This window comes from Triturus cristatus, chromosome 10 (genome assembly GCF_964204655.1).
Source record: "Triturus cristatus chromosome 10, aTriCri1.1, whole genome shotgun sequence".
NCBI lineage: Eukaryota > Metazoa > Chordata > Amphibia > Caudata > Salamandridae > Triturus > Triturus cristatus.
Genome location: NC_140593.1, coordinates 952,706,979 through 952,734,236, shown reverse-complemented (window position 1 = coordinate 952,734,236; position 27,258 = coordinate 952,706,979). Strand labels below are relative to the sequence as shown.

The 27,258-nt window shown below is 43.3% G+C and overlaps 1 protein-coding gene across 27 annotated transcripts in view; it reads right to left on the bottom strand.

Annotated features, from left to right (window-relative positions):
• Nucleotides 1–27,258, bottom strand: part of OBSCN (obscurin, cytoskeletal calmodulin and titin-interacting RhoGEF) — a 1,809,553-nt gene that overhangs the window by 1,639,982 nt on the left and 142,313 nt on the right. For all 27 annotated transcript variants that reach the window (XM_085628811.1, XM_085628818.1, XM_085628815.1 and 24 more), the window contains exons 5-8: nucleotides 26,395–26,700; nucleotides 17,196–17,462; nucleotides 9,339–9,614; nucleotides 3,410–3,679 (exon numbers count right to left, since the gene is read on the bottom strand). In XM_085628811.1, the coding sequence (XP_085484937.1) occupies nucleotides 3,410–3,679; nucleotides 9,339–9,614; nucleotides 17,196–17,462; nucleotides 26,395–26,700 (1,119 nt within the window). The remainder of the gene's footprint in view (nucleotides 1–3,409; nucleotides 3,680–9,338; nucleotides 9,615–17,195; nucleotides 17,463–26,394; nucleotides 26,701–27,258) is intronic.

Here is a 27,258-nt window from a genome sequence, read left to right as displayed (position 1 = left end):
GCAGGATGGTTCATGCAAGAAGGGTGGAGGGGCAGAGCTGTGTACCGCTCCACTTACACTTCTAAGACTCTGCCTCAGCTCACACACAAAGAACTTTACACAAACCTATTGTGCCTACAGGCAGCCTGGAACCAAGGTAGGGAGATCAGAAATTCCTGACACTGGGGTGAAAACTCAAGCCTCTTCCACTTCAAAGCTGGCTCCAGGTATGCAAATAGGACTCTCAGACCCACTCTCCAGTTCACTTCTGGACATGCGGAAGGATTCTCAGTGGGCTGCCCTGCTGCCTGTGGCTTGCTGTGTACTTAAGAGGATAGTCCTGCTTCACCAAGAGGACTGTCTGTTGTCTGAAGCCTGCCCTGTGCCCTAAGAGGACTGTCCTGCTGCTTAAGACTTGCTTTCCTGCTTGAACCCAAGACTTTTGGAGTGACTCCACTGGCTAGTTGACTGGCCTCTGACCAGAGCCTAAGGGACAGAAAAGGCTTCAACCATCTTTAACCCACACCTGGACCCAGCATGAGTGTGCATTGACACTCCAAGTGGTGCCCCTCCAGTCCTGGACACTTGCAAGTGGTGATAAAGGTGCAGAGATAGCCCAAATTCAAAACATGGAACTTCTCTGCCAAAAAAGTGCTCTGAGAACAGAGAGAAGACCGGGACCCACCTGTTCGCCGATCTGCTCATGGTGCATCGCTGGACAGCCTGACTTCGCAGCAGCTCCTGCTACCTTACCTCACTTAACTTTACCTTCTCAGTCCTTTTTATTAAAAAAATCTTCCAAGTTCAAAGATAGGTGGAAACCAGGCTCAATCCACGCCGTGTATCTGAACCGCGTTCCATCGCAGTCAGCCATACTTTCGAATTTGCCCCGGTCTAACGCAACAAGATGGCCACAGTTGGCACATTGATCTTTTAGGCACTATTTTTTTACTTTAAACTTTAAGGATTCATAACTTTGGTTCTACTGATTGAACTTTTGTTGTTTTGATGTCAAAGAATGTATTAAATCTACATTTCTAAATTGGTGTGTGATTTTTCTTGGGTTGTGTTTTTATTTTATTTCTGTTTAAATGTTGCATAAGCACTTTACACATTGCCTCTAGGTTAACCCTTACTGCTTTTGTGCCAAGCTACCACAACAGGTTAGATTAGTGACATTTAACCCTGACAAGGATTGTGGCTTATTGCTCGAGAATTGCTCACACCTTCCTTAACCAACTCAGTTTAGCTGGATGATACAAGAATGCTGGTGGACAGCATCTTTTCAAACCATTCGTTGAATGGCCTAGAGACCAATAGCAGTGGCAGCTGTACATAACAGAGATTTTCATAAAGGTGAACAATCTCTTTACAACCATTTCGCCCAGTGACTGCTATTCAACCTTGACTCTCACTCTTTCCACCTCACAACCTGGCCTGGTGGTTTTTCTGCCGTCATCACAGCCTTACTTCTGGAGTATTCTTCATGAGTAATTAATCCTTCCCCATGTCTCTGAGCCTCTGTCATACAAAGACATACAGACTGCCACTATCACAATCTGGGAGCACAGAAGGTTGACTACATCTCACTGCTCTCTCTCACGTCACTATGTGGACATGAATTTCCCAAGTATCATATAGACTGGAGCAGTGATATAGTTTTGGTCTCCAATATCTTCCTCACTGAGAAGAGTAGAATTGATATAAAAATACATGAACACACATAAGATCTGTATTTATTCAAGTGATAAAATAATTTTCTGTCCTCTGGGATACAATAGATAAATGTATTGCTTAGGGTTTTACACATATCCCAAAGTAGCCAACAGTAGGAATGCAGCAAATGCAGTAACCAACGTTGTGTAGACTTTATTGATACAGTCCAATTTGGAAGAATGATACAATGGGCCTTATTACGAGTACGGTGGTCCTACCTTCTATTCACTTTTCAGTTGTGTCACATCTATTCGCACCCACACAAGTTGCAAAGTTTCACCCGATCTTCATGGCCCACTTGGGGAAAATTCCTCCTAAATCTCTTCTGATTGCTCTCTCAGTTTTTTTCCAATATCCCGCCCAGTGAAAAGACGATGTCTCAGTGGACAGATAACATATTCCACCCAGGTCATCACCTGGAATTGTTCAATCTCCCAGGCCCTGAAACTGGTATAGTCAATGATACATGGGGGAAGCCTCCACATGTCCAGTTAGAGGTAATTCTACTGGTTACAGGTCCATAAAAAAAGTAATCACAGCCCTGCATGCCAGGAAAAAGGTAATTCGATTTCCCAACAACACTAATCTCAAGTTTCCAAGTCTTTGTTTCCCAAAAAAACTTTCTTTTACTTCCTCCCACCTGTTCCTAAAGATGCTGGTCACTTTTACCTTGGTAAGAGAGAGTGAGCATGAGGGGCCTTGGCCTCTCATTGCGTTATACAGAAACAACATGGCAAGCAAGAGGCTAGCTGACAGCTGACCTGTGGCCTATTACTTCAGAAATTATCCTCAGAATCCCTTGTTAGTTCTTCCACATGAAGTCACTTTGTGGCTTTCTTTATATTTTTGTCTCTAAAGCAATGAAATATTGGTGTGTACACTTTTCTCTGCCACAGGCACAACAAATTGACCAAATAATCCACTACACAAGTGTGTATATGAGAAACATTTGACTTCTGATTTGGATCTGGGCCTATCTAATTTTGCTTTCAAATTGGAGCAAGGGACTTTTACTGTTTGCCAAAGATGGACTTTGAATTACTATGTACTTAAATGCTGTCCTTTGTATGCTTGATCTTTCATATGCAAATAAAGTTGATAATTGCCCATATTTGTATGTTTAAGCGTCCTTCAACATAGGGCTAACACTCTCTCCGCCTTTAACAAATCACCCATTTTAATGGCTTGGTTCATAATTCAAGTTGAGGCATGTAGGGATTTGATTCGGGAGGATGATATCCTCTTTTCAGTATGGGTGACCTTTCCTTTCCTGTCGTTCCTTATATGGGCCATACTTTCCTTTCAGTCAACGCTGGAAGATCTCCAGTCAGCGCTCCATGGCAGAAGCCTCTTGCCGTTTCTCTGCATGGGTCTGATTCATAATTCAGCTCCTCCCATAACTACTCAACCACTGTTGCAGGACTCTCTTATGGAACTATTAAGGACATATTCAGGTGTTTTGGACCCAAAGTATCAGTCTGCAATAATCAGCAAAACTACTGACTTGCTGGAGATAAGCTTAGAATAGTCAGCAAATGTTTAATTATGGCTACAAAATGTAATATTGAAGTATTTACTGAAGTTCTCTCGACAGACTAAAATTATCATTTTAGAAATGGTATTCACTTGTTTATGTTTTAGATGTTTGACCCACAGTACAGTGCTAGAGGAACAGTAGGTTCTTTGCTCTGCCTTCTATCAGTGTGTTTCTTACCTGAGACCTTTAGGCTGAAGGTCATGGAGTCCTCTCCTACTTTGCAGGTGTACACCCCTTCATCCTCTTTCTTGGCAGCTGCAATGACAAGCAGGTGTGGCTTTCCTTTGTCCTCAAGGGCATATTTCTTGGAGGGCTTGATCTCCTTGCCATCTTTGTACCACAGCACTTTTACATTGGATTCAGAGGTTTCTGCGATAAGCTCTGCCCTTCCACCAGCAGTAACTTTCACCACTCCACCTGCCTTCTCTTTGTTTGTGAAATGGGGCACTGCTCAAAGAAAAAGAAATACACTGACAAATTGCAACAAACAAAAAGCACATTCTTTTTAATTCATACATGGGTCAACTATTACTCAAAACGGTTCTGCGCCATCATGCCTTCTCATGGATTATCTTTAAAGCAAGAATAATATATTAGCCAGTGACTTTAGTTCTTCACATCCTGCAGTCAGCAAATCAGCCTCCTCTGCCTGTCTTTCTAGAAAATGAATTTCCACCATAAGCACCAACTATCAGATTGACAAATATTGCATTTGTATATGCTGAGGTAACCTACTTTAGCATTACCCACAAATAAAGATAATGCACCCTCTCCACCTTTGGTTACAAATTCACAAACCCCAGATACACTTTTCTATTCGATTGGAACCATATTCAACCTGGCACTCAAAACCTAAGATATACACAAGCAAATCTGGTCTGACAACCTACGAGTTTGGTGATGAAAAGCTCCCCACATTGTCTAATGTCCCTCCACTGCAATCTGCTTCTTTAAAAATTCTCTTCTCAGGTCCTTATTCCAATAAAGGTCTATCACTTCTTCCTTGAACTTTCATCCCTTTACATACCCGATGAGCTAAAATGTGAATTTCAAAAATCTCTTAACCCAAGCACACTATGAGAAACATAAGAATTCATACATTCTAATTTTCTTATTCGACTTTACCAAGTATTTAAAAACTTCACATTTAGTCAACTGCCCACCATCCTTAACAAAACCAAGTTGACACTTCTACTTGACCTACCAGTACTAGAATACTCAACCACTTATATTCTAACTCAGTTCACTCAACCTAATTTCCTTTATCAGCAGAGCAGTTCCCACTCCCCCAAGGCTAAGACCCAACACAAGCTCAAAAAATGTACCTGCAACCACCATTGCCCACCATGCATCCAATTCCCATCATCAGATACTAAAGACAAAAATACCAACACCACCCACTGAAAAGCACGAATATCTCAGACCTCACCTCCATCAAAACCACACAATGAGTAAATGTAGTCAGTTGGACAACCAACAATTACCTCCACTGCATGCGTCTAATCAGCAAAGGTAGCAAATACACATCCAAATTAAATATTAAACCTTATCACTAAATGTAATCCAGGCGCAATCTTCCTCACAGAGTCATGGATGAACGAACATTCCAATGTCATCCTAGATCTCCTAGTAACATAAAAGTACACAATCCACAGAACTGACAGGCAACACAAAAAGTCCATCAGCTGCAAAGCTTTGTCTGCACAGCCATATTATATCTTCAAATGTCTGAAATTACACTGTATTCTCTCACCTGCCATTACATTGTGCATTCACAATCACCCACCAAATAACACCACCAAAACCATTTAACCAGCTAACTTATTTTGTAACTAAAGCCACATGCTCTCTTTTGGAAATGTATTGCTGGGAGATATCCCTATTGCTTGGAGAAATACAAACAACAAATGTTTTCCTCAGGCAATTGCTCACTCTCCCTACCCCCTTTAAATGCTAAACTATCGAACTGGTACACATTGAGTCCAGTCTTGTCAGCATCTTTCCTCTTTTTGATATAGACAGGTTTGACCTCTGGCCTATCCCTTTTCACATTCTCATTAACTACAATTCCCACAAACCAAGCCTCTGAAAAAATGAGAGTCACATGCCCACTAAAAAGGCTTACCTGCACAGCAGCCCAAAAGAACAGTGCACCTAAGTTTGAACATTGTGACCCTCACAAGAGAATCGCAGATGCTACCCTCAACTATGTGAATATCATGCCAGTTATTGGAGATGCTCTTGCTCTTCAAAAACTCACAATTTCCCCACAGTGGACCTCGCCAACTATAGTTAGTGGAATCCCCATCCAAAACAAGAAGCAGGCTTAGGAAAGTGGAAAAGGATGGAGAAATTCGAAGCTGCCTCAATCAATCACTTTCGAAGCTCAGGAAATTAAGGAAAGAATAGAACCTTTATATCCTCATCTAAATCTGTATACATCCAGGAGCAAATAATGACCACTCCCAATGCCACATGGTCTCTGTTTTGACACATCAATTTGCAACATTACACACAGGACAATTTATTACTCCAGTCAATAACAAATGTGGAATATTTCTCAGTTACTTCACAGAGAAACTCTAACGGATAGGAAAACACTTTGACACGTATGCTCCATCCACTATGCCTCTGCAAAATATTCTAATACCTGGAACTCTTTCCATCCATCACAATACAGAAACTTGTAATAACCATGAAAGACCCTAGTCTGACAAATTACTTCAGCGATGACAATGCTACCAGAGTAATCATGGGCCAACTTCCATAATGTATATCGGGAAAAATGGTGCAATCTGATTAATGTCTCCAGCAACTACGATATAATTAACATTTCTCTAAAGAGCAATCAAATCACCCGCATAACCATAAAGCCTAAACTTGGTCATACCCAAGCATTTAATTACCATACAATATAAAATCTATCATGGATTGGGATAGCGCTGGAAAAAAAGTAGCCACCAAACTAAGCATAGCAATCAATAAGATTCAGCTCCAAATTCGGCATCAAAATTGCAACTTTATAAGTACTGAACAATATATTCCATATTTTTGACAAAGAAAGCTCATGCCTGCTAGTCTTCTTAGATTTATCAGCATCCTTTCATACAGTCAATCATCAAAGACTACTCAGATTCTTAAACACCCCATGGGTTTCTGAGATAATGTCCTATCCTGATTCAAGTCATTCCTAACCAACAGATCCCTATTAGTGAAGATCAGAGACCACAGCTCCACCACCAAGAAATTGTTGTGTGTGGTTACTCAAGGTTCAATACCAGCTCCAACCTTATTTAATCTATACATGGATCTTCTTAGCTAATCCTCGACAATTCTGGTGTAACCTTGCAGCAATATGCAGACAGCATCAAGTTATATTTAAAACCTCAACCATTGGTGACACTGCTTCTTCCAGCTACAAACATGCATGCATGAAAATGTTCAGCAGCTAAATCATGAGAAAACAGAATTCCTCCTCTGCTCAAATTCAATACTAATCTCCAAGAATCTTTGACTCTAGAGGGCTTCTCAAAAGCACTAGCTCCATCGGCAAAATCCCTACGTACCATCCTGAACTCAAACCACACACTAATCCATCACATGGACAATGTGACTAAAGCCACCAGCTCTCACCGCCATACCTTGGAAAAAATCTGATACCTCATTCCGCTAGAATATACGAAAATAACAGTTCCTTTGTTAAATGTAGCCAGGACCAAATTTGGAATCCAAATTTTAGCAAGAGCTCCACAAGCATCAATCCCTCCACTCTGAGATATCCTAAACTCAGCTGCAAGATTCGGTCACTCTGCAGGTAGATTCACCCACATTAACCTCCTATGAGAAACCTACATCGGCTACCTATCACAGATACAACCAACCACTGAATTTACTGCCCCATGCATGCAGCCATCCACAAAAACACCCCAATCTACTCATCTTCTCCAGTGGTTCAAGGTCTTAAAAGTCAGAAAACCTTCTTCAAGAACACCTAAAATAAGAAGAGCTCAGAAAACTCCTTTCTCCGAGGCAGCTACAGCAGCATAGAACTTGATATCGTCCAGCCTCAGACTAGACTAACTCCCATATAGACTACTTGCTGCATGTTGTTTGAAGGTGATAAAATCTAATTGTATCAATGTTTGATTAATCCCTCTCCTTCTCACATTCCTAGTCTAATTCCCACACTATCTCTGATAAAATCGGTTGTCTCTAATGTTCTGATTTCTTCTTACCCCATCTCAATGTAACCCAATTGTTGTTAATGTAATGTAGTAATGTAAAGCATCCTCACACCATCCAGTCCAGGTGCACTATATCAATGGACAACTAAATAAATAGATGCATAAATAAATATGATTGAGCATCTTAAAATTTCATACCAGGCCCATACTCACCATCACTGCTCTCCCTACAAACAATTCACAATACACTATCTCTCAAAGAAACACCACAAATGAGAAATCATTAGTTACCTATTGTCCATGAAAACATCCTCAATAAACCCAAATTTCTGCAGAACATTTTGCTAGCTCCCACCCTGGTATAACACAAGAGTCTTCCCAACCCTTTTCAGTATGGAACTCACCCTGGAAATGGAGATGAAGCATTCTCTCTCAAAGTTTTTTAATATGCTCCAAAATCAGCCTGATCCTGGATTAAAGATCAGGTTCTTACACAACTGGGGTAGCCACAGAATTAGACTTCCCTCTCCCTTACACTCTTTTTTGGCAAAATGATCGCAGAAAATAAATTAAGACCTATCACATCCGACTCCCACCAAGTCATTGATGGTCTTCGAGGTCATCAAGGCCCCCTCAACACTTGCACTCTTAAACATCGAAACTCACTGAGCTTCCACAAATGCAAATGATATAAAGTTTTACTTCCATATAAGATGGACAATAAGCCATGGGACCTGAAATATGTAGTTGTGCATAAATGGACACAATCATCCTCACTTGTAATAGCACCAAATCTGAACTATGGCCACACCTTCAGGTGAAATATTTATCACCCTCAAATGCCAGTTCCTGGGAATTCCTCTCATCTCAGTTATGATGTGCAATCCATTTCGGTGGTCAACACCCCATCGCTTCCAACTCTTACCCCTTTCTTCTCCAAAACAACATTAGTGGTGGGTGCAATAAGCATGTAGAACTACACTAGCCACAATTTCTTTGGACGGTCATTATAAGGTTTCCTGCCACTATGTTCTCTGAAGGCTGGAGCCAGACTCATAGCCTGGGACTCAATCAATCATACTTTAAAGACGTAAGTTTGTGTAAGTTGAATATAAAAATCCTCTCTACCAGTTGTATTCAAAACTTGTCTGGTGCTTTTTTCTGTTTCTGATAATACCACATTAGATAGAGAAAAACTAACACTTTACTAGGATGTGCATATGTCTCTGCTGGCTTCTTTCAACATTCACCAATTTTTCTTTCGCATAAATGTGATCTTGTTTGAAAAAATGATGCTTTATAAGTGGGGTGGCACATTTGTAAATCAATTACAAATTTGAATCTTCAACCAAGGAGTACTTAAAATTTTAATTTTCTTTCAATGTAATGTCTTTGTTGCCTGAAATTGTTTCCTTTTCCATCATGTCATTCAACTCAATAAAAGTCAATTGAAAAGAAAAATATGCCTTATATTTCCCCATAGGTCTTGCAATGCTTTCTTCCTTCCCGCAAGGTCAGTGGTGCTAATGTACGCATAGAGGGTTGGTCTTACATCACTGTATGGAGTGATCCATGGATATCTAAAATACTTTGCCATGTGGATTAGATTTACTTCACACAGATTCAGTCATAGTGTTGGCAAACACATACATGGCCTAAAGGTGGAGGGTTTGATTAAAGGTGAGTGAGTGAGTACATCAGTAGGTGAGTAGTGAAATACAGTGAGTGAATCAATAGGTGAAGGGTGAATTAAGGTGAGTGAGTGCATCAGCAGGTGAATGGTATAGTAGAGATACCAAGTGAGTGAGTTAGTGAATCAGTATGTGGGTGCTGTATTAGAGTGAGAGAGTGGATGAGACAGTGTGAGTGCATCAATTTACCGAACACCGCATTTTGCACCAAAGTTTCTTTTGAAGCCGTACCTTTCACAGTGAGCTGGTAAGCTATTGTATCCCCTTCACAGGTGCACTCATAGGCACCACCGTCTGTTGCTAATACATCGCTTATCTTGAGTGTGCGCTTCTTCTCCATGCTATGGAAGGCATACTTAGTGCTGGCTTTTAGCTCCTTGCCATTCTTCAACCACTTCACAGCCGCCACCAGGTCAGATATTTCAGCCACCAATTCTGCCTCCTCGTGGAGCTTTGCTGAAATTTTCTCCACAGCACCACTCTTGTTAGTGAACTTTATTGGCACAGCTAAAAATAAACAAGCAAAGTCTTTAGAAAACTGACAGGAATGTCTCTTACATCCTATCGCCTAAGACGGTCACCCTCTGCGAGTCTCTTTTCCTTCCTGATAGAGTACATACATTTTGTATATTTTGCACTGGGATAAAAATGGAACACCTATATTTTGTAGCATTTTTGCTGCTTGAGTATTTAGGAATGCAACAAATGGATTTTACCTCAACCACCAGCAGGAGTAATACTATTTCCTTACAGTATGTTTCCTATTGCACAGGATATTACATGACTCCAGTCAATAATGGATTTCACCTAGTGAGAGGCCGAGAAAAGGGGCTTCTGTATTTGATTTCCTTCTCACCAATAATTTTTCTCTTAATACAAATCACTTAAAATGGACCTTCACTGCCCACTGTGTCAAACCACTCTGTTCAGTCTGTTTTTTTGTTCATAGGTTCTCTGCAAGCAGATGTCCATTCTTAGCTGAACTTTGTATAGACGAGCTCTCAAAAAATCCCACCCCTGTCCACAAATTATGATTTTAAAATGCCAGTGTAAAACACCGCCTACTAGCAACGTTTTCTATTATCATATCACTTCTACTGCAAGCTGCTAATTTTCCCACTACAGTGTTCAAAATACTTCTTTAAATGAATTACAAGCTCATGATTTGTTGATATGGAGACATTCATCAAAAACTCAACGTTTGATCTTGTATTCCTGTAAATTGCCAATTTCAACCGCTGGGGAATATAGATATGTTTTGAGTTGAAATATCAAAGTGTTTTTCAGGCAAAAAAAAAAAAAAAATATATATATATATATATATATATATATATATATATATATATATATATATATATATATATATGCATGTATGTATGTATGTGTGTGTGTATATATATATATATATATATATATATATTAATTGAACAAAACAAAGGTTACAGGGACACTATAGTTAGACTCAGATTTCACTTGTACAAAACCACTGAAATACAGCAGTCACAGTTAAATGAGCTAACTATAATGTATGCCCCCTCAATGCACTGCTTATAACCTCACATATTACATCACTCATGATATGGTTAGTGACATCACTGTTTACATCTCAAATGACATCAATGATTTCATCATCCAGTGAGTGTAAGTGTTTTCTAAATGTTTCTGAGACTTAAGGATATATAGTAAGTTACTGCATACATTAAATTAATATTTTCTCTGAATTAGTAATGAGTGATACTGTTTCTAACATGTCATCTGAGTCTATGTGTGACTGTCTATCTGTGTGGGAGTGGGTGTCTGAGTGCTGTATGTGTGAGAGTGGGTATGTGAGTGGATGAGCATGAGTAATTGTATGAGAGGCTGAATTAGTGACTTAGAATGGTTGGCTGTACAGGTGAGTGAGTGGCTGCCTTAGTGTCTATATGGGTTGGGGAGTTTGTGGGTGGGTGTTTTGGTGACTGAGTGGCTGTGTGAGTGGCTTTGGGTGGGTGTGTTACTGGCTGTATGGGTAAGTTAGTGACTGTTTGAATAGTTGTATGGATAAGTGAGTGAGTGTGAGTGGCTATTTTGCACAGTATGTGTCTGTGAGTGGCTGTATAGGTGAGTGAGTGGGTGTGTGACTGCTTGTATGGATGTGTGAATGGGTATGTAAGTGGTTAATTGGATTAGTGAATGGATGTGTGAGTGGTTGTATGGGTAAATAAGTGAGTGATTGAGTAGCTGTATGAGTGAGTGCTAGTGTGAAAGTTTGTATTAGTGAGTGAGTGGCTTTGTAAGCGGGTCTATGGATGAGTGAATGCTAGTGTGAGTGGCTGTATGGGTGAGTGAGTGGGTTTATGAGTGGCTGTATAGGTGAGTGAGTTGGTGTGTAAGTGGCTGTATGGGTGGGTGATTATACTGTATTAGTGGCTGTATGAGTAAGTGAGTGGGCGTCATTCAATGGGTTTGTGAATGGGTATGTGAGCAGGTGTGTGAATGGATATATGGGGTGGAATGGGTGTGCAAGTGGTTCTGTGGATTATATCATGAGTGATGTAATATGTGAGGTCATAAACAGTGCATTGCGAGGGAGTAAGTTATAGTTAGCTTAGCTAACTATAACTGCTCAATATCACAGATTGTGTACAAGTGAAATCTGAGCCTAACTATAACATCCCTGTAACATTTGTTTTTTTCAATGAATATATAAATAACTAGTATAGTTACTTTTCTGTTGCTCATTCTGGAATTCATTACTTCAAAACTGTAGAACCCTCAACACTATGAATTTTTTTTATTTTCGTACGGACAGTTTGAGCATATGTTCTGCTCAAAATGTCTGTTCTTCATAGTTGTGAGGGTTCTACAATTTATTATAAAAAATAAAAATGTCCTTGAAGCTATTTCTAAAGTAATCAATTCCAGAATATGCAAAAGAAAAGTCACTTTAGTAGTAATTGCCCAATAAGCAAAGGCCTAATAATGAATTTGACAATTTATTTTCCATCCAGTGTAAGAGAACTAAATGTCAGTCCCCTTCACATCAGCTGCTGAAAGCAATCCCTTGTTCAGCATTAAGGGGGTATTTTTAAAGCCAGACTTAAATGTCACAATCTCTAACGGAACATTCTTCCTTGCCTTCCCTGCAGTGAGGAATAGATTTCCATAATCTGATTTTGGGTCTGAAGTACGAACCCGTTTTGTGGTTGGAAGTCCTGTGAGTCACTAAATCATACGGTTTGCAATGGCAAAAGGGCTTTTTACAATGTGCAAATGCTCTTTTATGAGCAGGTAAATGTATTCTGACTCTTAAAAGGGCTTTTGTGAATTACAAATAGGAAAGGGTGTGAAAGGAGCACTCCCTTCCTTTTTCTGAGTCGACAAGGAATGTATCAACGAGTTGTGACCACAATTGCAGTTGCAAACCATTGATGAGTTATAGAATCCCAAGTTGGAGTGGTAACATTCGCAAAAGGACACCTTCCCTGTTGTGAATTATATTGACACCATGGGGAGGGTCCAGGGAATGTTTTCTCTAAACCTATTTTTAAAGCAGTACCAGCTCCTTTAAGGACCATGGGCTGATTTAAGAATGAACATCCTGTTTGGGAATGCAAATACAGGGATGTGGTCTACTGTTCCTAGCAAGGGAGTAGCCCTCATTAATATTTGGTTGGGAGGTCGTTCTATGACTCCTTGCGGCTGGCGATGTTGTGAAGTGACTTTGTACTTATATTGCAGCGAAAAATCTGAAACAGGTCAAAAATGGTAACTGTGTAACTGCCAACCATTTTTTGCATCCAGTTTCTTTTCACATCAGACCCTTTGTGTCATACATGTACAGAGCACATACCTTAATGTATCACTGCTAGGCATCACTAGGTTAAATTGTGACATGGTTATTCACATACACACTTGACATAAAATTGAGGATGTGAGTACTTGGGCAACTTTGCTTTCACCCACAATGGTTTCTTTTTCAATTTTGTAAATTCCTGGAACTTTTTTCTAGATACTTTGTTTCTTCTCTCCCAAAAATCATTCTCAACAAAAATGCAAAAACACACAAACAAATCACGGGTGTTGAGAGCCAGTACAGATCCTGGGGACAAATAACCTAAGTGCCAACCCCACCTGCTATACTGTGAAAACACATCTTGGAAATCTGGGGAAAACTGCTGATGAAACCCATGTCCCAAGGAAGAGCACAGCTCAATCCCTCATGCTATTCCTTTTCATCAGCTTTGATTTCAATACCGTAAGAGTAAGTGGCGTAGCTACATCTTTGGCTGCCCGTGGCAGTCCCTGCATTTGCTGCCCCGCAACAGACGCAGGTAATAGTGGGGGGAAACCGCCGCCCCCAAAACTCGTCCCACCTGGAGCGGACTGCCCACCCCCTTGCTACGCCAATGGCACTGGTAAGAGTTAAATGAATGTTTGTAGCAGGTGAGTCTACAATCCAGCATGTTGTATTCTAAATAGCACCTCTGATTTTTACCCTCCGTTACCCTCTGATAGGCAGAACAGTGACAGGTTCATCGCTTAAGAAAACTAAAACATTTGCCATTGTAGTACTCCTCATACGCTAAGACAAGCGCAGTTTGTTCAACCTTTACTTGTTGTTTGGCGCCATCAAGCGAAGGTCCTCAGAGGCGACTGCCTTACTGGTGCTTACGGAAGCATCAGTCTTGCTGTGATCATTCAATTTCTTGATTTGATCAACCCCTTGGCTGCCATTTAGAAAACACCAAATGAAACAGTCTTTAGTTCTAAATCATCGGGCACAGCAAATCTCTTCAAGGACTCCTCAGGCCTTGCTTATTTAATTGACGAGTAAACGAGTCATATATCATTGGTATATTTATAGCCCAGGCCAGGTGTCACTTCTAAAAGAGGCGAGAATAAGTGAGACCTGTTATCGCTAATAGGGGAACTGCTCTGCAGCAGAACTGGAGAGGTCCAAAGCCTCTCCAAGCTTCAACTGACCTCTTTCACTACACATTTGCCTCAAAGCAAATCTGATGATGCCTGGGGTACATTAATGTTATCCAAAACGCTTTTATCCATACTCACTTAGATGGACTCCTGCAAGACCGTAGATGTTTAGAGCATCTTTGAGTTGCATATTGCATCCTCACAATGCACCGGACATAACCTCAGTAAATCCTAGTTATTCTGAACATGAGCATCCCTGAAAAAATCCATCTTCACGTGCTTCGGTGTAGATCTTAGTAAATAAGAGTTACGTCTGGATAACTCGGAGTTCTTTTCAGAATTTCCTAAAAATACAAATAAAATGCTAGTTTATATACCCTTAAAGCAAGCATTTAGAAAGTGTCCAGAGCTTCATACACAGCAAGACAAAACTAGGAAGCTGTTTAGGACCTCAACAACAGGGAGGGGCTAGACTGCCCAACAAAGCAGCAAAGATGGCCTACTTGCCAAGTGGCAAAATAACATTTTATGCCGGACAGCAAAATTCCTAGGCTTAGCATCGAAAGTTCTACCTTCAAGAAATAGGAAATTATGTAAGTGCATATAGTATAAAGTGTGGTTAAATCTCCATCTATGTCATCACGTTGAAGACTTCGAAAGAACTAGTATGTTTGGCTTGTCTACTTCCCAGCTGGCAGGGTATGCCCAGACGTGGGTTCCTTGCTCACTTTGCCACTGGATTCAAGCTAGCCTGGCTGATGAGGGGCGTTTCCCTGAAACAAGCCCCAGGATGCTTGTTTCCGGGTCAGGGAAGACCTGGCTTGGCAGTTCAAACTGGACTTTTCCCATGAGGCACAGGGTCGAGACTGATTTGAATATAGCTGGGTCTGAACTGAGGTGGCGAAGTGAGCTAAAAAACGATGACGTATTCAACTCAGATCTGTGACTGGTGACGAGTGTCCTTCATCTCCTTGTGTTCCTATGTTGCAACCTAGAAGTGACTTGTTTGATTGGTTTTCAGTTTTAACCGAACAAACAGAATTTTTTCTGGTGAGTTGTTTAATGATGGTAAATTCTTTAAACCTGAAAGCAAACATTGCAATCACTTACAGCTAATTGCAGTTCCAAGAGAGAAATCATGCATGGTGTTAATAACAAAGAACACAAAGGTGGCTGGGAAAAACGGTGAACACAACCCCGTTGCATCATTAGGATTACCAATAGTAGTTTAACAAGCAAGATGCTCAAGAAGGGAGGAGCGGCCACACAAATAGGCCTCAGCTGAAACAAATTCCAAGTTAAACAAGTTGAGTCTAATTACTCCTCGCTACGAATGCGTGTGGAAACGTGCACTCACAGGGCATTCTCCTAATGTGCCAAACCTAATTGACATGGACTAATTATGTGGATAAAGTGAATTACATTTCTTTTGACTACAGTTTTGAAAACAAGTATGGCAGGTTGGACTGGTTACTATTCCCGGTTACACCGAAAATATGATACTTAACATTATAAGACATTTAATAGCCTTGAAGAAGTCAACGGAGAATATAACCATTGATGAAACACGTGTTGGCTAGAACATTGAAGAAATATTGTGAAGACGACTGATCAAAGACGCTGACCTCTTTTTTTGCTATTTAGGAAAGCTCGGAGGCAACTTAATATACATTGGGTGTAGGATGGGAGAGCTGCTAAAACAGGCTGTATGTTGGATATCAGCAGAATAACACTGTGTCCAATTAAAATAATGCTGCAAAAACATCAGCGGACAAAAGCATACATCATTTGCTTGTGATGATCCCATCCACCAAAAAAGCTTAATTTCGTGGGTGAATTTTTAATTTCTATTATGGTGCTACTATAATCAAGTAGGGTGGAGGGCAAGCAAGAGCCTCAGATGCACAACACATAACAGACGAACAGGAGGGGGGAGAAGAGCCAAGTGCAAAGGCACATGGGAAATAAGACTGGTGCAATGTAGAGGTAAATGTTCTGTGATACCGAGCAGGATGCTTGCTAAAGTTAAACAGCTGAGAGTAGGGCAACACAAATCTTTTCCGTGCACCCCCTTCGCCTCAAAAAGGCAGATTCGAAAGTATGTAAAGCACCAGCATTTTTACATGTCAATGTTTTTACTATGAAATTATTGCATGGAACTGGATAGCTCATGCATTGCAGAGGATACAGGGGTGTTACAGCATAATAAAAGTACAAATATTCCCATAGTGAACCACACTAACGCATAAAAGAAATTATTGAAACACTATATTTCAAGTAGCAGTGTTTGGCTGTAAAAACCTGGAATATTACAAAAGGGCTTGGAATAATGCCTCTCCCGGAGCGAAGGAGGCAAGGGCAAGGGGGGGTCCTGGAGCAGCCCTGGGAGCGGATGCAACGTAGACAAGGTCACAGAGAAGGTGGCCAATCACGAGAAAAGTGGGAGCAGGCAAGAGTAAAAGGTCAAACCCACATCGTCGTCAGAATCTCAACTATTTTACCATCGACACGTCACTAAGGAGCAGTTGGGGAAAGAAGGATGCTAGAAGTAGGGGAACACAAAGTGATTCAGTCGGTCTTGTCCTATAAGCAGGTCAAAGGTGATGCAAAGGAGGAAGGGGAGATTAGAGTGTGCTTTAAAAGAAATTGATCTGATAAAAAAATAGCCGAAATAACACCTATGATAATTTCTTCCTCCTCACTAATCTTTCAGAACAGTCTGCTCCTAAAAATGGCCCAAGTCATTTTCTTTCGCTGTTTAAAATTACAGAAATACCTATAAACATACATTATTGTCCAAGTTCGTTTATCCACTTCGGTGCTGTTTGCGTAGAAAAACTACCCAGTAACACACTCTTCCACCCCATTTTTTGCCCCTGGTTAGTGAGTGAACAATAAGGAAAGTAAACATCACAGATAGGTTATCTGTGAGTGTAGATCTGATCTGCGAGGGCACATTTTCACGGATTCTGAGCCTTTAAATCGGGATCATGTGATTTTTGTATGCAGATCACTTTTAATGGCAAGTCAGTGATACAAAGATGCAAACAAACTATGTAAACCAGGTCCATACAGAAAATGAATAGATACAACAGAAATGTTTTGGATTTTTGGGAATTTATACAATAGCAGTCACCATGCAAGGATCTGAAGTGGTTGAACTGAAATAAATACCTTTGACACTCAGACTGGTGCTGGTCTCCACATTGTTGGCCATGAACTTCACTTCTGTTTTGTCATCCAACTGGTTGACATTTTTTATGGTTAAGGTGTGAGTGTTCTTGATTCTTCGTATGACGTAGTTCTCAGAGTTCTCAATCACTTTGCCATTGAGAAGCCACACACCAGCGCAGGGCGAGTTAAGTTCAATGGTGAAGGTGGCCTCGCTTCCCGTCAACACCTCAACAGCTTTCAGTGGGGTTTTAACGGTCAATATTGGTTCTTAAACAGAAAGAGGAGATAAATCTGATTCAACTTTTATCTCAAAGTAAACAATTCCAGATCCTAGAATGGTCAATAGTGGCCAACGCTTCTACTTTGTTTGCACTGCTCTCCAGGAACACGTACTTACTTGCCAATTCAAGAAAAATCAGCATTGGAGAAATTACATCTTTCCACCCACACCAAATACTGCGACAAAAGGAGTAGTTTCTTACCTGTAACTCCAGTTCTGTAGTAGGGGTATCTCTGTGTATAGTCATAATCTATGAATAGTCCCGCCCATGTGCGGGGACCCCGGATCAATCAAAATATCTCTTAAGCTGTCCTGCATTTGCAAACCTGCAAAGACACTTAAGAGACAGACAAAAATAATACAGCCTAAGAACAACATGGCTGCACTGGCCAGCACTTCCTCTGAAGTGAACACAAAAGCCAAAATAAAGTTTCAATGTCATTTTTATTCACATCTGACATGTTCCTTTATTGTATCACACTCCCTTCACCAAAATCCCTTTAAACAATAGAGAGGAAGGGGTGGACAGACAAGCCCTATAGGCTGTCATTATGTGTCTGCTAAAGGGATACCGTGCCTTTAAGAAACTCTCCAGAGACCCCCGGTATCCCAGGATGCACAGCCAAAGCAAGTTACTTTCAGTTCTTTTTGAAGGTGTATAACAACAGGCCTGATACTGCCAGAATTACTCCACCGGGGAGGAGGGAGGGTCGCTTATGACTATAACAGAGATACCCCTACTACAGAACTGGAGTTACAGGTAAGAAACTACTCCTTCTGTAGTAGGGGATCTCTGTGTATAGTCATAATCTATTAATAGAATGGCAAGCCCATCCCAACCAACAAACAGCGGTGGAGTAAGAACCAAACACCAACAAATCACTGTGCAAACAAATTCCTCAGCGAAGCCTGTCCAACCTGCGCATCTGCCCTAGCATCAGAGTCCAGGCAGTAATGCTTTGTAAACGTATGGACCGACTTCCAGGTGGCAGCCTTACAAATGTCAGCAATTGGAACATTCCTAAGCAAAGCTGTAGTAGCTGCTTTGCCCCTAGTCGAATGCGCTGTAGGCTTACCCCCTAATGTCTTATTAGCTTTCTGATAACAAAGCTGAATACAGGACACAATCCATCTAGAGATGGACTGTTTTGAGGTAGCTAGACCAGTTCTTACTGAACCATAATTTACAAATAGTTGATCCGACCTGCGGATGTCTTTTGTGTTATCTAGATAGAATTTCAACACCCTACGCACATCTAGTGAATGCAGAGACCTCTCCGCCGGAGAGGAGGGATGCTGAAAAAATGTAGGCAAAGTTATCATTTGATTTACATGGAAATCAGATATCACTTTAGGCAAAAATTTAGGATGAGTACGCATCACTACTTTAGACGCATGGAACACAGTATACGGCTCTTGACAACACAGAGCCTGAATCTCACTTACCCTCCTGGCCGATGTAATGGCCATAAGGAAGGCAGCCTTCCAGGACAAATGCTGCAAAGAAGCCTTATGAATAGGCTCAAAAGGCTCCCTCATCAATCTGGACAACACCACGTTCAATTCCCATGGTGGAGAAGGTCGTCTAACAGGGGGAAACACCTTACGCAAACCCTCCAAAAAATCTTTAATCACAGGGATTTAAAAAAATGAGGTTTAGGAAGGGCCCTTTCTATACGCAGTTAAAGCTGCGAGATGAACTTTAATAGACTGAAAATTAAGCCCAGATTGAGCCAACTGCAGCAGATAAGGCAAAATAACATCATCTTTACAGGATGTAGGGTCAATGTCCTTTGCCTTGCACCATAAGCAGAATCTCTTCCACTTATAGGCGTAAGAAGTCCTCGTAGACGGTCTCTTCGCCTCTTTCAAGATCTCCATACAGTCCTGAGGTAGGTTCAAGTGTCCATACTGTACTAGCTCAGGAGCCATGCTGCCAAACTCAAGGACGAGAGATTGGGGTGAACCATCTGTCCTCCGAACTTCGTGAGAAGGTCCGGCCGACACGGCAGGCGCCGGTGTGGCAGAACAGACCGGTGAAGAAGGTCGGTGAACCACCATTGCCTCGGCCACTCCGGAGCAATCAGGATCATCCTGGCTCTGGATTGTGACAGCTTGATCAGCACCGCCGGAATCAGGGGAATGGGCGGAAAGGCGTAGAGAAAGCTGTTGGACCAGCTGATCCATAGGGCATTCCCCAGTGTCCCTGGTTGGTAGTACCTGGACGCGAAGTCGCGGCATTTGCTGTTTTCTGCCGTAGCGAACAGATCGATATCTGGAGTGCCCCACTCTGCGAAGACGTCTCTGAGCACGTCGTCGTTTAGCACCCACTCGTGATTTTCTTGAACGAGCTTGCTGAGCGCATCGGCTTGGGCATTCTGCACTCCCGGCAGATGGGTTGCCGTGATCGTCAGGTTCCTGGCCACCAGCCAATTCCAGATAGTCTGTGCCTCCCGAGACAGCGTGCGTGAACGGGAGCCCCCCTGCTTGTTGAGGTAGTACATGGTAGTAGTATTGTCCGTCTGAACAAGCAGGGAGTTCGTCGTGAAGGAGGGATGGAACGCCTTCAGGGCCAAGTGTACTGCTCTGCGTTCCAAAAAGTTGATGTGGTAAGTCATCTCCGTCTGCGACCATATCCCCTGAATCTGAAGATGGCCCGAATACGCTCCCCAGCCCTGGAGAGACGCATCGGTCACTATGGTCTGGACCGGAATATCCTTGTGGAAAGGAGTCCTCTTGCAAACATTCTCTGAGGAGCACCACCATTTCAGAGATTGGAGAGCGTGTTGGGACAGATGAATCCTGTCCTCCCAACGCCCCCGCCTCTGGTCCCATTGATTCTCCAGACATTCCTGCAGAGGCCTCATATGCAGACGTGCATTGGGGGTGAGAAAGATGCAGGAAGCCATCGACCCCAGTAAGGAGGACACCGTCCTCACTGTAGGAGAGTGGGCTGAGAGGAGGTGCAGGGCCTTCCCACGGATCGATAAGCGTCTCTCCTCCGAAGGACACACGCTTGCGTTCAAGGTATTGACTGAGGCCCCCAAGTACTGGAGACACTGCACAGGAATCGGCACTGATTTTGACATGTTGATGTGCAGCCCCAGGCGATGAAGCAAGGCAGCTGTCCTGTTGAAGTGACACTGTGCTTCCCGGAACGTGGAAGCCTTGATCAGCCAATCGTCCAGGTATGGATACACAAACACTTTGGTCTTCCGCAAGTGTGCTGCCACCACTGCCATGCACTTGGAGAACGTCCGTGGGGCAGACTTCAGACCAAACGGGAGTACTGTATACTGGTAATGGTTGTTGCCTACCAGAAACCTCAGGAACTTGCGATGCTTTGGTGCGATCGGCACATGAAAGTAAGCGTCCTGCAGATCTATGGCGCACAGCCAATCTCCTCGATGCAACTGAGGGTAAATCTGATGCAGGGACAACATACGGAACTTTTCTCTGCGGATCCACTTGTTTGCTTGACGCAGATCTAGAATAGGCCTGAACTCATTTTTGTCCTTTTTTCTGACGAGAAAGAACCTGGAGTAAAGGCCTGTTCCTCTTTGCCTCAAAGGAACAGCTTCTATCGCCTTCTTCCTTAACAGGACGTCCGCCTCCCCCTGGAGCTCCCGTACCATGAAGGGAGAGCGCACTGGTGGAATCTGAGGAGGCGGGCTGGTGAAACGAAGACTGTATCCATTGCAAACAATATTCAGCACCCACTTGTCCTGAGTTATTGTCCTCCACTCTGCCAGGTATAACTGAATACTTCCCCCCACCGGAGCGGGTAACGGACGAAGGGGAAGTGACCTTTCAGGGCTTCGACCCGGCCGGGCCTTTGTTCCCCGACGAGGATTGATGCTGGCCTCTGCCCCTCTGGCGCTTCTGAAAGGACTGCCTCGGGAACTGCTGTTGTTGCTGATGCTGCTGTTGGTGACCAGACTGGCGCCCTTGACCGCGTTGCTTAGAATAATGCCTGCCATAGGAACGGAATGACTTCTTCTGCTCCTTGGGTCGCTCCAACCCCACGGCCTTCAGGGTTTCTGCTTCGGCCTTCATGCATGCCATCTCGTCGTCCGCATGAGACCCGAACAGCGTCGAGCCAGAGAAAGGCAAGTTTGCGATCTTCTGCTGCGCTTCAGGCTTGAGAGAGGTAAGCCTCAGCCAGGAATGTCTCCTCATGTGCACTCCATGACAGTACCCATGGGCCGCCAGCAACGAGACATCCCCCGCCGCACTGATGATCTGGTTGGAGACCATCATGCCTTCGTTCAGCACCTCCTGGAAGTCCTCTCTTTTGTCCCTAGGCAGGGAGGCAGCAAAGTGTTGCAGAGAGTCCCAAAGCGATCGGTCATAGCGACCCAGCAGGGCAGAGGCGCTAGCGGCCTTCATAGTCGTGGCCGACGTAGAGCACATTCTCCTCCCCAAGGAGTCCATCTTGCGGCTCTCCTTATCCGGAGGAGCCGTGGAAGAGGGCGTCGTGGAGTGTTGTTTACGAGCCGCCACCACAATGACAGAGTCCAGGGGAGGGTCCACCCTGAGGAAGGCCGGGTCTGAATCAGGGGCCCTGTACTTCTTCTGCAACCGTGAGGGAGCAGACTTCACCACCGCAGGAGTCAAGAAAACCTCCATGGCTGGTTCCTCCAAACCTGGAACCAAAGGAAGGAGGGGGCGTGAGAGGTGAGCTTTGTGCAATGTCTCAAAGATCACCGAAGTAGTGGGAACCGGGACTGCTACGGAGATCCCCAACTTCGCCGCCCCCCTCATCAGCACATCCTGGAACGTGGCAATATCATCCACCGGCGAGATTCGAGTAGGCGGAGTCTCCGACAGTGAGGGGGAGAGCCGTCCATTGCCAGAAGAGTCCGTATACCACGTGCCTCTGGAACGAGATCTATAACTCCGTCGCCCATGTCTCGTGTGGGTGGACGACCTGCGTCTACTCCGTGACCTCCGGCGAGATCGAGAACGCGACCTCTGTCTGCGAGGAGCCTTAGGAGCCGCCGGTAGCCGAGGAGACTGTGGAAGCTGCGGCACTGGCGGTGGTGGAGGTGGAGTAGGCTGCTTAGGAGGAGGAGGAGGAGGAGGAGGAGGAGGCGGAGGCGGAGGAGGCGTTGGAGGCTTCCGAGGCAGCGGCTGGGGGAGAGGCTGCGGAGCCCCATCACTCCTTGCAGGGGAATCAGGACCAGCACTGTCCGGACTCCCGTCCACCCTTCTCTTCTTGGCGGGCCGATCCCGTGTTGAAGTAAACGAGGGGGAGCGCCGTCGCCTCCTAGAACCACGACTGGAGATTGTAATCACCGAAGACGTGTTCCCCGATGTCACCGACGTCGAGCTGATCGTCGACCTCGACCGTCGTCTCCTCGCCGTCCGGCGTCCCCTCGATGTCGACCGGTGGCCCCTCGACGTCGACGGTAAACGACGTCTCCTCGACGCCGATCGTCTTCTTCTCGACGTCGATCTCCTTCGCCTCGACGTCGATCTCCTGCGCCTCGACGGCGAGCTGTGCCTTGACGGCGAGCTGTGCCTCAACGGCGATTTGTGCCTCGACGGCGATCCCCTCCGTCTCGACGGCAGTCGCCGGTACGTCGGCGTCGATCCATCGCGGGGCTCGGTGCGACGTCGATGGTGTGTCGACGACGACCGTGGAATCCTCGACGGCGACCTAGTCTTAGGTCTCGCCGGCCCCTCTCTCGACGTCGAACGTCGAGAACGCCGCGATCCCGAGCCCGGGATCGACGGCGAACACACCGGTGCTTTACCTCTCGCCGTCGTCGCCTTCGACGTCGAACGCGATCTACCAGCCGGTAGGCGCCGTTTCTGCTGCTGTTTCTGCCCGGAGGTCCCTCCAGTGGCTGAAGCATGGGCAGAAGAAGGGGAATGGGATCCTCCATGCCCCGAAGTTCCACCTGCCCTCTGCTTCTCCTGTCCCTGGAGGCGAATCTTCTCCCTGTCCCTCAGGGTCCTCTTGGAGAAGGTCTGGCAGATGGCACACGTAGCAGGGACATGCGAGGAAGACAAGCAGAGGATACAGACATCATGTGGGTCCGTCTTGGCCTTCTTCCTCCCACACTCAGGGCATTTATCAAATAAAGCCATGCTAAGAGTGAGCAAACTGCACCAAAACTCAGGATGCAGTACAGAAAGGCTCTAGACGTCGAATGAACACACTATATAACCAAAAATCTAAGATTTAGTCCAAATAACCACCCAAAAGGGTAGAGCTCAAGCTCCAGGGTCCTGCTAGCAGGAGCCGGAAAAAAGAACTGAAAGTAACTTGCTTTGGCTGTGCATCCTGGGATACCGGGGGTCTCTGGAGAGTTTCTTAAAGGCACGGTATCCCTTTAGCAGACACATAATGACAGCCTATAGGGCTTGTCTGTCCACCCCTTCCTCTCTATTGTTTAAAGGGATTTTGGTGAAGGGAGTGTGATACAATAAAGGAACATGTCAGATGTGAATAAAAATGACATTGAAACTTTATTTTGGCTTTTGTGTTCACTTCAGAGGAAGTGCTGGCCAGTGCAGCCATGTTGTTCTTAGGCTGTATTATTTTTGTCTGTCTCTTAAGTGTCTTTGCAGGTTTGCAAATGCAGGACAGCTTAAGAGATATTTTGATTGCTCCGGGGTCCCCGCACATGGGCGGGACTATTCATAGATTATGACTATACACAGAGATCCCCTACTACAGAACCTCCATTTCACGTGAAATGTGACAGTTTTTTTTTTTACGAACTTGCATGTCTCCTTTTCAATATTTGTTGTTTTTTTATACTGTTTTGTCCCCAAAAGTTGTAGCTTTCAACTATTTTTCTATCTAAGTACAAATTCCTAAATCTTACGAGGGCTCTGTATATGATTGCACATTTTCCCCATGCTAACGTAAGCATATCACACTTTTCTTTCTAACTGCATAGTGGAACAAGCATTGCCAAAACCAATCAGTCCCACCGGTCCGAGAGCTATTGGCGTTGCCAATGTCAATGTGTTTTAGACATGTTGGATAGCAGGCACGGCTGCTTTTCATCATGACTGAATGTCATATAAAAAAGAGCTATGACCTAGTCTGTGCTCTATTCTGAACTTTAATATTTGAAGGCACTTGTTAGGAGAGACTTTGCTCTCACTAGACAATATAGATTTCTCTTTTTGTAAAGCCGCTACCTTGACAAATAAATTAATCAACTTATTTTACAGACCCACTGCATACTATGTAATATTGTTTTATGTTGGCGCTAGACAGCAAGATTAATTGTCGGCATCTATGACCCTGATTGCCCATTGTTATAGTCTGAGGTTGAGATTTATTGTAGTTCCCACAGCAAAATTGAGAATCGGCTGGACTTCTTTCTTCAATAAGTCAGATTTTATTGTTAAATTGACTGTTGAAATTAAATTGATGCTCTTTGCCCAGACACTTTACATGCACTGTCACTTTAAAGTCGTGAATGAAATTACTGTGATTATTCTTGTCTGTGTTGAACTTTAAAATGATGGAATTTCTATGTGACGTTTTACCATGTATTTTTATCTGTATCTTTTATGACCTTTCTTCGGAAGGCCGAATAAAGAAAGTTTTGATTTTGAAGTCAGATGTCTGTAAATTATGTGGCTATAAAAACAAATCTTTGGCTCATGCCCAGCTGTGACTGAAGAAAGAAAACAATATTTAAGAGTTTTATGAGGGGTGTCAGTGAATTCAGAAAGTTAAAGGACAGTGACTTTTTTGGTTTGAATCATGATCTCTTTGTAAAATGCAAAACTACGTAATTTATAGGAATGGTGCATGTCAAATCACAATATGAAATTATAGTATGATGTTTATGGTTTGCACACAATTTTTATTGGATCTGTTCTGGATTATGGTTTTAAATACTTTATCAATAAACTTAAACTTGGCCAAAATGCACATAAAGGTCTGTTGGGCTCTTCTCCAGGATAATTTTAACTGAAGAACCAAATGATGTATTTTAAACCACATTTTGCCAAAAAGATTGGTCAAAATCGGAAACACTTGGGTATAATTTGGAGAGGCAGTTCAGATTCTCCTCAAATTTGCCATTTTTAATTTAGCAAAATAGTTCATTTTAAAAAGTACGTCTCTCCATAGCTGTTCTTAGATAAAAAAGCATTGGCAATGCCAGTATGTCTGACTTCAAAGGAATGTTGTACAGTAAGGTGAAGCATTACAGGTAAATAGCATGGGAATATATGTGTATTTGTGTGGAAGCAAAGACCTGCAGAATAATATTGGGGTAGGTGAAAAGGTCAGGTGAAAGTTGTATTGTTAAGCCAGACCTAAAGTCCAGGAAGGTTAATGACTGCCCTCCTCCCACCTGTACTGCTGGAAGAGAAAAACAACAAATGATCTAGTTGTCTAGGATACTTGAATAGTATTACAATGTCATGTGCGTGCCCCTGAAAGTTCAAGCTAAAGCAGCTGGATAAATGAACAAAAATAAACACAGCTAAGTGGAGAACAATAACCTTTTTGTGGAAGCACACAACTTCTGCCTCATCAAAACATGTCCTCCTGGCTCACAAAATGTGGGCAGAGACAAAGGGCCTCTAGTGATGCTCACATTATTGTTTGGCGACAGCTGCACTTTTGAGCCAGACCATAAAATAGAATGAGAGCTCTGCGTTTTCCCCAGTCTCACAGAAGTTTTGCCCAGGAAATATCTCAAGAACATATTTTCCAAGCAGATTGGGCAAGATTTTATAAATCTTTAAGATTGTGATCTTATGAATTCCTTGAGATGTTCCTTTTCATCTCAGAATGCATCCCTCAGGGGAACTATCCCCCATCTTTGAAACCCCCTGGGTTATAGGTTCGGAGGATATTTAGTTGGACATGGTTAAGATGGATGACTTACTGGCTAATTATTTTAGGTTCTGTGAATTTGGCATCTGTATACTCACCAAGGTGCATGGTTCCGGGGAACTCAAGATATGCGCTCTGACCGTAGCTGTTGACGGCACTGACTCTGAACTGGTAGTCTCCTTCCTCTGACAGGCCGCTGACTGTGAACTCAGGTACAGGGACACTGGTGGAGTCGTGGCACCTCATCCAAGTCATGCCCAGCAGTTTCTTGCGCTCTACAATATAGCCATCGATGCGGATGGGGCGGTCCATAGGTGGAGGAGACCAGGCCAAGGTGACAGAGGTTTCTGTTTTCTCTTTCACCACAGGGTTAACTGGGGGGTGAGATGGGGGCTTTCGTAGAGCTGTAAACACACATGTACAAAAGAGAAAAGACTGTAAATGCTACAAAACCGGCTAAAGGACTTTCGACATCGAGTGCCCACTATAGACTTTTGGAGGTGGTGGTTTTAAAACATGCAGGTACAGAGTTAGTGTAGTCATCTTACGAAGTCGATAACATGAGAACTATGGTTCAAACATTTGCGTACGCCTTCTACAACAAGCTAACATAATGCAACATTTTATTTATTTTCGTTTCCTATTTTATTTTATTCTTTTCATTCCTTACCTTTTTTCTCTTGCTTTTCTAGTCTTCCAGGCTAAACCAGAAGAATTTCAAAGCCATATGTAGCACTTATATCAGCACACAGATGTCTGTGGTTCTTAGCGCTATATTAGCATAATTAACAAAATGTGTAACATAAGAAAAAGGTAATTTAGACATTGAAATGTTATTAAAAAAATACCACTGTGCGTATATGCCTTCACTGGGTGTCAGACCTTCATGAATGTCAGAAACATAAATATCTCAACTTCTGCAGAGGGCGAGTGTCCTCTCCCCTTTCGATCAAACAACTATT